The 12,164-nt window shown below is 33.8% G+C and overlaps 1 protein-coding gene across 2 annotated transcripts; it reads right to left on the bottom strand.

The window, feature by feature from the left end:
- Positions 1–735: 735 nt before the first annotated feature.
- Positions 736–2,173, bottom strand: LOC126768742 (uncharacterized). 2 transcript variants are annotated; one of them, XM_050487024.1, is made up of 3 exons: positions 1,899–2,173; positions 1,419–1,617; positions 736–994 (listed from the first exon to the last, which is right to left on the bottom strand). In XM_050487024.1, the coding sequence occupies exons 1-3, from the start codon at positions 2,126–2,128 to the stop codon at positions 986–988; spliced, it is 438 nt and encodes a 145-aa protein (XP_050342981.1). In that variant the 5' UTR covers positions 2,129–2,173; the 3' UTR covers positions 736–985. The 2 variants fall into 2 exon arrangements, with proteins under 2 accessions (XP_050342981.1, XP_050342980.1); XM_050487023.1 differs by lacking the exon at positions 736–994 and having other exon boundaries at positions 1,318–1,617.
- Between the last annotated feature and the right edge of the window lie 9,991 nt (positions 2,174–12,164).

Raw genomic sequence — 12,164 nt, 5'->3', positions numbered from 1 at the left:
TATTTACTAAAAGAACAAAGATCAAGACAAAATTATATATTGAAATATAATCGATTCATATCATTAAAAAATAACAATAACAAGCGCATCGCGAAAATTAATCACAGTCGAATCAATTATCCCATGAAATATTTACAAACCGCCAATCCGCGTAACAAAGAGCAGAATTATGGAGCACTGATGCCGATCACAAAGGCATTAACGCGGGTACAGCGCAGATAATTACCAAATGGATTTGCACAGACCACCGTTGATAGCGATAAGCTCTCACACTGACGGGTTACATGGCAAAATTTTAACTGATATGTCTAGTCTGATATTTAATTATGAAATAGTTTAATCACTTAAATCCGAGATGGTTATGTAGCTAGAACATATAAGCTTTAATCGAAGATTGCGGTGTTCCAACCCTGTGTATTTAGTTGGTGGGCTTTGTGCAAGCTAGTGTGGGTAGGTAACATCCATTTATCACATATTCTATGGAATATAAGGAATGGTTAATGTCTTTTACGGCGTACGTCTATGGACGGTGGTGACAACTTATCATCAGGTGACCCTACTGCCCATCCCTTACCCTATATTATTAAAACAAAATATGCGAAGAGAAATATTGAACAACCAATAGAAAAAAAATAGATACAAATACAAATGTAACATTTTTTTTAATCACAGTCTAAATGATTTTATTAATCATTATGGTATATTGAAATTAGTCAATGTAAAATGGTTATCAAAAAGCTTTATATATTCTGAAAATTTATTTCACCACAAATTCTCCGATAGCTACGAAACGTCTTCAAGTATGAATGGCCAAGCCTTCATAACGTTCCGAGTATCCATTCTATTCTTGGAGGCTTCACTGGCAAGCGTCATAGCGTTTATTTATCATCTAATATCCCGCTCCCAGCATTGTGCGACGGGCATCAATAATTCATACAGTCTGTGAGTTATAGCAACGACCATCTCCGCGGATTTCCTCTCGATTTCAGACGCACTGTCGATTATAATGCTAGATATCATATTATTATCGTGAACAGCTTCATTACGTTAGTTTTTATTGGAACTAAAGATCAAAACGACATTTATGAATAATTAAATTAAATAATTAATCAATTTTTTTAAGTGATGCTTAAAACACTTATTTTTTGTTCGTTTACAAAAATAATTTACGGTATATATTTCAAATACCAAATATTCCAATTCAGATAGTTTCACTGTTATTTAAACCCAAATAAATAAAAAATTCACCTCAGATAAATTTATGAACTTTGATATTTAAATTCTCAAAATAAAATTAGCAATTTAAACTTAAAAACATCGTTTTTAGTTAATTTTTTTTATTTGACTTAATTACAATTAGGACAGTGAATGTTCTAAATTAGAAGACCTAATAGTCTTCTTACGTATATCCCGTTAACCTTAGTCAATCCATATAGGGGGATTCCTTTGTTTTTCGTTGGTAATTCTTCTTCATGACTTAGTTCGACGGAATGCCAGCCCGGAACGTCACCATCTGGTGCAGGATCCTTCAAAAGTTGATATGCTTTGTCTTCGCTTAGTATAGTATTTTTACCATAAAGTGGATTAACTCGGTTAATTTGGTTTTCATTTATTAATCTGAAAAACAAAATTAAGCACATTATTGTTAGATGTGTATGATTTTACAAAGCGCAGGAGCATTGTTGAAGAATTTCTGTCCGTATTTTGTACTCCAAAATATTTCTAACATTGACGTAGCAGATATAAAAACAATAATATTATAGTCTTCAAATGATTATTGGTTCCAAGCTATGCTATTTGCAAAATAATCGTTATCAAGCTACTTCATAAATTAATACTTTGTTTTTATATTAACTTCCGTAATTAATTTCAAAATATTGCTATAAAGTAATACTTACTCAGCCACTGGTAGTATATGTTTCTTAATATTAATCTCATTTATAAAAGATTGTGCTGCCTTCTTCGCGAAAACTTCAACCAATTTCGACCAATATTTAATCAAAATCTCAGACTGTAGTTTATCTACGATTTCTTTCGTATTTAGTTTAACGATAATATCTAAATCTTCTCCTTTGACAAAATAAGATGAAAATGAAAATACTAAACATAATTGAATTTTCAGCAACATAATCGATATTGAGTCGTTAATCGAATTCGTAAAACAATAATTTCTTATTTGATTACGAATGAGCATAGAATCGTTGCCGTTACTGTAATTATCGTTCGTTGTGTCCTCCAAATCTTTCTCGAAGTAAATATCTTCAAATAAATTAAACAGTCCTTTGTTAAAAAGAAATAATATTTTATCTTTACATTTTTTTCACCATGTATACATGATATTATTACATAATTTATGTTTAGATGGCAAATGTTATTTTAATAATAATTCTTTAATTTTTTAGACTACAAGTAAAACTACTAACGATACGAAATAAGAGGATATAATTTCAATCAAATTTAGAAACGCGTAAATATTTTTTATTACAATAAATTAAATGTAATAAAAAATATTTGTGCGTGATAAAGCTTTTTCACTGGAACATTTGTATTTGTATTCTGAAATCACAAATAATACGAAAAATAGTATAAAAACATCGACAATATTTTGAAATTTATGGTGTAATGTGTTATAGTAAAAGTACGCGAACCATGTACTGTGTTCTAATTATAATTATGCTTTTTTTGAAAAGTATAATATTCATTTTTTCTGTGAAAAATTGTAATATCAAATATTTTAATTTAATTTATTTGTCATACATCTAATAATAACTACGTAGCACTTCTACTAAATACACTGTTCTAAGATCCACATAACCGTTAGTATCCCTCTTCAATTATTGATAGAACGAGGCATTCAATAGTGCCTTCTGAATATGCATTATTAATTCCATCGGAAACCCCTTCCCTGTCCGATATAGCTTTGTAAACAGATTTCCGTATTATGTTCCTGCTTTATTAGCTCGATCGCAATACAAGATATTGCATACAATATTGATGCAATACATGACACAATAGCTTCATCTGGTGTAATAAAAATATAAAAACCTATATTTTGTTTGGCTCGTCATCATTACTGGTGGTAGAGCTTTGTGCAAGCTCGTCTGGGTAGGTATCACCCATTCATCAGATATTCTACCGCAAAACAGCAGTACTTGTTATTGTTGTGTTCCGGTTTGAAGGGTGAGTGAGACAGTGTAATTACAGGCACAAGAGATATAAAATCTTAGTTCCCAAGGTTGGTGGTGCATTGGCTATGTAAGCGATGGTTGACATTTCTTACAATGCCAATGTCTAAGGGCGTTTGGTGACCACTTACCACCAGGTGGCCCATATGCTCGTTCGCCTTCCTATTCTATAAAAAAAAAGAAAAAAAAATCTTTACACATTATAACAATAAGAATCGAGATAGCCAAATGAATAGACATGTTAACTAATGATCGTGACTTCTAATGCAAACTAGTACACCTGAGATTTAACGTTGTTGATCCCGTGATTGCAGTTAAAATAAACGTTGTAAGGAAAACCTTAATATGTCAGGTGAAATTCTGACTCATTATTCTATTAACCTAAACGGTAACGTAGCTGATTTTTTACCGTAGTATAAGTACGAATTTTACAAGTAAAGTTATTTGTTCAGCAAAACAAACAACGAGGATTGTATATAATAAAACATAAAATAACTAAAGGCGAAATATTAAAAAACTAAATAAACAAAATATGCATCAAACCCAACCAATAAACAGGCAGATATCGACAGGATAGTATTAAATAAGAGTGTCATAAAGGAGCAACAGAGATTGCTTGAATTTGATTCGACTATCAGAGCACTCGTAAAATGTTATGCACAGGCTGTAACATGACCACGTAATTCGATATAGTGCGTGCTAATAGCTTTGTCCATTGTCGGACAGAGCAGAGCGGGGTAATGAAAGATTTAATATCAAATTTATTGCCTTGTATGGAGAACGCTATTTTACTGGGAGAGTGCTCTTTTACTTCATCTTTATTAAAATCTAGCGTCTTCTGATTTTAAAATGGTACGATGAATATTTTCAATTCGAAATGTTGGTTAGTATCGCGTTTGGACTCTTCTACCACTTACCATCAGGTGGAGTAGAGTCATTTGCCCTCCCGGCGAATATATATATATATATATCAAATTTATTCAACCACGCTAGTATATGCATTTTTGTTTATATTTTGATGATATGATGTCTAATTTATTTCGGCTACGAAAGCTATTTTCAAAGGAGTCTCTCCCTCTCAAATCTCTTAAGGACTGTCTATTTCTCCGCTCTCATCATAGGGACGGTAAATCTAACATGACCAGAAAGAGTTTAGGCGCAAGACTCAAAGCTTTACTCACTATCTGAGTCGCCGACAATTTCTCGAAAGAACAAACTGATAATTTAGTACTAATTAATCAACGGATGCTAATTCCATTACTTATCGTATAAATGGTATAAAGCGCAGTTATTTTTTAATTAAAATATTTGAAAGATATGGTGCACCTAAATTTTTTTAATTAAAAACAAGTGTTTTAAACAACACATGAGCTATCACGGCGCTTATTCTCATGTGAAGAAATCTTTATTTTAATTTATTTATTTTTAAATAAAAATATCAAAAATAAAATAAATAGAATATAATATAATTAAATCGTAGTATAATGCAAACGTTTCAAATAACGTCAATCTATGAATGTCGTAGTGGAGCTCTGCTAATAAAAATTAATGAACCAGTCTCATTGCTAGGAATGTGAGGTATACACATGTTTCTGATAGCTCCGGTAGGTGAGAATCGGTTCATTATGACCGCCAAATGATTCGTCAGTTATATCAATGAATTATAAAATATGATTTCCTATATTTTGTATAAGGTTTTCAATTTTTAGCCTCGTCAGCCCTCGCGGTAATTGTACAAAGTTTTTATTACTATACATTAGTAACAAAAATGCAACATAAATAATCTGAATAAATTGACGCCATCTTTGGAATCAAGTCTTGGTAATATAGTATGTAATATATAGAAATATACCAATGTACAATTAGTTATGGCGACTTATAATTTATCGGAAGGTACATGTCGGGGAATTTTTACCAACATGTGATGGATATCATAAAAAATATTGTACTTAAAGTAAAATATAGATTATCAGCCTGTAAATTTCCCGCCGCTGGGCTACGACTTCCTCTGCTTTTTGAGGAGAAGGTTTTAGAGGTCATTCAACCACGCTGCGCTATACTGGTTTGCGGAATATTGTCACATGTTCGCGATCGTTACCACTCCCTAGGTGTAATGTAACACTAGCAACGTTATCTTATAAATAAATTCATTCACGTTTAACTAATAAGATGATTATGATTAAGATGTCCTTTCCGATTTCGGCCACAGACATAGCCAACTACGTAAGACAAATTTTAATGCACAATTATGTGCGCAAACAGATCTACTGACTATGCCCTCACTCTAATCCGGTGGGGCAGCAATCAGACATGACTGGAGAGAGCTCAGGTGCAACGGCTTAACGTGCTTTCTGAAGCACGGAATAGTACACACTTCCAACTTCCAAACTCCGAGTTGCTATTGAAAATTTTCGACAGAAAACTCAATGACTTTTTTATTTATAGAAATATCATCAAAACAACAGCATTCATTGTTATTTTTGTTCATTCGATAATAAATAATGATGAATGATAAAATAATGGTAGGTTATCGTCGTATATTTTAATAAAATCGGTTATTCCGTTGATAAAAATTGCTATATAATAAACATAAGTGCAAATCATTTCTTATGGATGAACGAATGAGTGAAGGCAATATCAATAATGCATCAGTTCTGTTATCTGTATGTTGACGATCGAATGGAGTATTTTGAATTTAATGTATGGGTACAGCATAAAAGCCAAGGCTTGAAGGATGTGCCACAGTGCTACGAGCAAAAGTGCTGTCCGCCCCATCGACCCAGAGCCTCTCATAGATAGATAAGATCCTAGGAACGAATCCCGTAAAGAAGAACCATTAAAAAATCATGACAAACAAAAGAAAAAATTGAATGGTGGTAGGGCTTTGTGCAAGGTCGTCTCGTATTCTACCGCAAAACAGCAGTACTTGGTATTGTTGTGTTCCGGTTTGAAGGGTAAGTGAGCCAGTGTAATTAAAAACACAATGTACATAACATTTTAGTACCCAAGGTTCGTGGCGCATTGGCGATGTAAGCGATGGTTAACATTTCTTACAATGCCAATGTCTATAGGCGTTGGTGACCACTTACCATCTGGTGGCCTATATGCTCTTCCGTCTACCTGTTCTATAAAAAAAAGAACTGTGCTGGTTAATTAAGTACAAAAACAGATGCAGAAATTACTACCTACATTGATTTCTAAAACTATGTAAATGTGTGTCAAAAATCTATTTTTATATTATAGACACAATTAAATTTTAATTTTCAAATTATCCTTCATTTTTCGAATACAATTAAAAAAAAAAACCTTTTAAAATAGTAAGGTAACATGAAAGAAACCTATTCAGCCAACAAAGGAATGTGTCTACATAATACACCCCAAGATCTTACATATAAGAAGTTCGGTACGTTGCTAATAACCATTGCAGTCGCACGGGGCACAGTCTGAGCTTCTGTTTGAGAAAAGCACGGGCGGGGGTGCGTCAGATAAGTGACAAGCGGTGCGGTGTCGACGTCAAGCGGGTGTGATCACAGCACTAGGAAGAATGCTATGCGGTATTTATTACGTTTCGTTAAATCTCAAAAACCAACTGGACACACATACATAGTTAATTTTAAATTAATATGCTTGATACACAAATATGACCGTTATTATTTTGTCAAATAATATTAATCGTTATTTTTATTGTATTAACTATGTTGTATCCTTACGGCCTTGTACAAACGTTGTTTAGCCGGTGATTAGTTAAATAATGCTGTCTTTTTCTTTCGAATATCAAATCAATGTTGACAGAAAGAGATGAATCAGTGTTTAACTAAGCCACTAAGCAATGTTTATACGTAAACCGTTATCGTTTACTAAACTAGTTAAATATTTATATGATGTCGTACCTGAATTAGTGTAGATCTGATCAAGATAAATTGTACCAACATATTGAATTAAAACTAAGCTAGAAATCAAATACCAACAGGATAAGATATTATCTGTAAAAAACATATATACCCTATACAAATCCTTAATGCTCGATTCATGTGTGTAGTGAAAACATCAATCATCATCAAGGCTTTTTTATATAGAATAGGAAGGCGGATGAGCATATGGGCCACCTGATGGTAAGTGGTCACCAACGCCCATAGACATTGGTATTGTAAGAAATCTTAACCATCGCTTACATCACCAATGCGCCACCAACCTTGGAAACTAAGATGTTATGTCTCTTTTGCCTGTAATTACACTGGCTCACTCATCATTCAAACCGGAACACAACAATACCAAGTACTGCTGTTTTGCGGTAGAATATCTGATGAGTGAGTGATACCTACCTAGACGAACTTGCACGGCTTGCATAACTTCTGCAGTTATTTATGCACGATGTTCGCACTAATAAGTAGCTTTAGCTTAAAAGTACCACATCTAAATGTCTCGTTTCTCGACCCGCATACCTCTGGTATAGGCGTCCGCCTCAACGCGTCGCACGCCTCGCCGCCTCTCGTTCCGAATTCAAACGGTTGACGCGCCAAATTGGAATTGTTTTTCATTTTTCGACTGTTAAACGAGGTTTTTGTGCCTGTGGCTTTCGGAAAGGGTCCTTTATAACGCCTACAGCTATCTGTTGTTTGGCTAACGTAGTAGAATTAACAGAATTTTAACAAGTGTATGAGGTACTTAATAAAATTTATTATTTTTAAATACCCGCCATAAAATAACATAAGTTAATAAGACATAATTTAAAAAAAATTGACATTGTATATTTCTGTGTTAACGTGTAAAATATTTTAACTTAGATATAATATATATGTTTCAATGTAAATTATAAAGAATATTTATATTTAAGAATATGATTAAGTGTTTCAAGAGGTTTTAAAAAGTATCGATTTGAAAACAAGCTGTTTGTTTTTGTATTTAATTTCATTGAATTATAAGCAATGATAATGTAGAAATTCATACGACTAAATATAATACAGACTTATTGTTCTTAATTATTTAAATAAATTAACTTAAAATGTAATTTCGATAACTAACGTAACCATCTTTTATGGAATATGTAAATTCAATTCAAGTACAATAAAAAATAGATTATAAATAAAATGACTGGTTATAAATGTTTTATGTTTAATTTTAAACGCTATTTCGGTTTTATTATTTTCGCCAAATGCCTCGAGGTGACATCAAAAAACACCTTCCTCGCATTCAAATGGCGAAATTAAATTCCAAATTTAAATTTTATATCGCTTTCATTGAGCACTAAATGCACATAGTAAGTAAGCATTCGAACGTGTTTTAATTGTAGTACGTCCGGAAAGTACGTTTGAATCAGAATAAAAATCTTATTTACATTATAAGCCTCGAAGTTCGTATAAAAATATAATAAATATACTATACTAATATTATTAATACGGAAGTGAGTTCCTTTGTTTGTTACAAATCTACGTCTTAACTACTCAACCGATAATCATAAAATTTGCGAACACGTTGACAAAGGTACATAAAAGGATGTAATACATCTAATACCTCTCACTCCCCCCCCACTCTGGATACGCGCGCGAAGCCACGGATGGAAACTACCATAATTGAAAATTTGTCATTATTCTTAGGCACTTGATATTATTTTTCTTACTTATAAATATGTAAGCTCGTCACTGACATTGATATTTAAATAACTACTCACATCCTTATTATTTCTTATCGATCCTAACTCATAAATAAGAAAATGAGTTTGTATTTTTTTTTTTACTTGTTATTCTTTCACGCCTTAACTACTTAACCGATCATTACATTTTTCAAACACATCAGTGGTACAGAAAAGAACATAGGGTATATAATACCTGCCCCCCTCAAACATAAATCTTAAAGACTAGATACTTGAACGAGTTAGCAGTACAATGCAAACGCACCTCGCATACCAACGAGATCACTTTGAACGAAGCTATAAGTACATTACATAGTAAGCGTTTAACGACAAAGACATATTTTTGAGTGAAATTTAATTATGTTTCACTAGCGACCCTCGATTTATGTTTTATTACGTTTTTTAAACAGCGAGGCCTTTTTAACAAGGAAAGTTTTTCATCAAACACGCGGATCGCAATGAAACTAAAATTATTTAGTTTGAATGAGGAAGTGAATCAAATGACTTTTAATTGTATTAAAGTTATTTAATATTAAAAAACGAAATGATTGATGAGATATTTAATGGATTATTTCTCGCACTATTTTGAAAGTGGATTTTTAATTATTAATTACTTTTCCTTCCTAAATTTTCCATACAGTATTTTTTACATTTCATGTATGTATATACCTTACTAAAAATTGTTTTATATTTATATTTCTTAAAACGTAACATATCTCAAGTAAGTAAGTTATTTAAAGAAAAAATAATTTATAAAATGTACAATTTTTAGGCCTCATAGTTCGAACATTACTCCAACATATATTGTGTGTACAACAATATTCATCTAATTCTAAAATACGTTAGAAATATATACAATAATATAATGCCTCTCAGTGACTTTGAGCGAATAAATTGTAAAATAATATTCATTCCAAAATTCTTAAACAATAATTCCAATCAAAATATTTAATTGCGTCAATGATGAATAGACTCGTTAGTGAAACGGAATATTAACAGTTTAATTATTCAGCCACAATCCAAAAGTTCCAAAAGTTAAGAACGAAAATGTCTTACAAAAACTGCCAATACATAATTACGAAAGAAAAAAAAATACGTATTTTTTACAATCACTTAACTCCCTCAAAAACTTTACATATGTAAAAATATCCTGGGACATTATTCACACACGGCCATCTGAACCCAAATTAAGCTTGTACAGAGCTTGTGCTATGGAAACCAGACAACTGATATACTACATAAACTACTTTTCTTTTGTAAATACATACTTATATAGATAATTACACCCAGACTCAGAACAAACAGACATGTTCATGCACATAAATGTCTGTCCTGGGATGGATGGAAATCGAACCCACCACCTTCGGCGTAAAAGGCAAGTATCTACCAACTACGCCAACCGGCTCCTCAACATGTATACATGAACAATGCCAGTAATGCATTGTACATACTCGTACCTGTATATACTTATCTATTTGTATTCTAAATAATTAGAAAAGTAAGTTTTTTATTGTTGTTAATTAGTTTGGTTGATATTTTGTTCCGGTTTGAAGGGTGAGTGAGCCAGTGTAATTACAGGCACAAGGGACAATCTTAGTTCCCAAGGTTGGTGGCGCATTGGCTATGTAAGCGATGGTTGACATTTCTTACAATGCCAATGTCTAAGGGCGTTGGTGACCACTTACCATCAGGTGGCCCATATGCTCGTCCGACTTCCTATTCTATAAAAAAAAAATTCTATGTATATGTGTGTGAGTAACACCGATCAGAGATAAAATGACCTTGAGTAAAAGTGGTTTTATTTTAGTGTCTTATTACTTTTATCTTTTTATTATTAAAACGTTGTAACTAAACATTTTCAATAATTTTGCAAGTACGATAAATAAAAAAGTTGATCGAAGTAAGTTCTACTTACTCATAAAACGCTCTTGCTGTTTTTTATCTGTTAATAATTAAGTATTATTTTTTACTAATGTTAGTTTTTATTTAAACTTCCTGTATGCATACAAACGCGATTAATGATTTTTTATCATCTCGCATTATTAAAGTATATCGAGTGGTATAATAAAAGTATTCCTAGAATTGTCATTATTTACTTACGTCCTTTTCCTGTCAAATCTAAAAGTCTAACAAAATAAAAAATAAAATACATATATACACACAAAACATAGCACGAGTCACGGTAGGCTGCGGATTCGTCAAATAATTATTTTTTTTTTTTTTATATGCCCCGGGATGGCAAATGACTCTACTCCACCTGATGGTAAGTGGTAGTAGAGTCCAAACGCGACGACGGCCAGTACAGTCGGGAAGAATGTTCTGTACTAGCCGTCCCCGCCTTGCCGGCCCGCAAGATGCCTCTTCACGCCTCGTTTGAAGGAACCCGGATTGTAAGAGGAGGGGAACACGTGAGCTGGTAAGGAATTCCATTCTTTGGTAGTGCGGCAAAGAAAGGAGTTGCCAAATTTCTTTGTGCGCGAGGGAATTGATGTCACAGTTAGGCGGTGACATCGAGAACTAGCTCGCGTGGACTTAAGAAGGAAGGGGGAAGCAGGAATTAGAGAGAATAATTCCTCAGAGCACTCGCCGTGATACAGACGATAGAAAGCGCTCAGTGCTGCTATCTCGCGACGCAATTGTAAAGGTTCAAGGGTGTTTGTGACCTTTACGTCGCCAATAATGCGTACTGCACGTCGCTGCAACCGGTCCAAGGCCTCCACTAGGTACTTAGCGGAGCCATCCCAAAGGTGCGAGCAATATTCAACGCAAGACCGTACCTGTGTTTTGTATAACAGGCACAGTTGTTGTGGCGTGAAAAAACGCCGCACCTTGTTCAGAACTCCGAGTTTTCGTGAAGCTGTTTTTATAATAGCCTCGATGTAATCCCTTGGACTAAGGTCGCAGCGAACGTCCATCCCCAGCATGGCGATTTTGCTTTGTATCATCAGCGGTGTGCCACAGAGGGAGGGATGAGGGTAAAATGGTGACTTTTTCGCTGTGAGAGCGCACACCTGTGTTTTCTTGGCATTAAACTCAACAAGATTATCAGAACCCCATTTGGCGATGAGCTCTAATGTCCTATCGAGTTCAATAACAAGATTCTCCCGCCTCTCCTCAGTTTCTGCCCGCCCAGCCACTGCGCGTCCGTGGTATCCACCATGCACTGTACTGTCATCTGCATAGCAATGTATGTTCCCAAGAGAGAGCATATCATTGATATGCAAAAGAAAGAGTGTGGGAGAAAGCACAGATCCCTGGGGGACGCCAGCATTCACTACATAGAATTGTGAAGCGCAACCATCTACTAAAACACGAAGGCTACGCTTGTGTAGGAAGCTGGCAATCCAGGT

The sequence above is a fragment of the Nymphalis io genome, chromosome 5 (assembly GCF_905147045.1).
Source record: "Nymphalis io chromosome 5, ilAglIoxx1.1, whole genome shotgun sequence".
In the NCBI taxonomy this organism is placed as follows: Eukaryota; Metazoa; Arthropoda; class Insecta; order Lepidoptera; family Nymphalidae; genus Nymphalis; species Nymphalis io.
Note: the sequence above shows the minus strand (reverse complement) of the source record. Positions and strands in the feature narration are given on the sequence as shown.

Bases quoted from the DNA above. Each gene is read 5' to 3' on its own strand.
- LOC126768742 (XM_050487023.1), bottom strand. From the start codon at position 2,128: ATGTTGCTGAAAATTCAATTATGTTTAGTATTTTCATTTTCATCTTAT. The intron at 1,618-1,898 runs GTAAGTATTACT...TTTGTTTTTCAG, and splicing joins CATATACTACCAGTGGCTGA to ATTAATAAATGAAAACCAAA.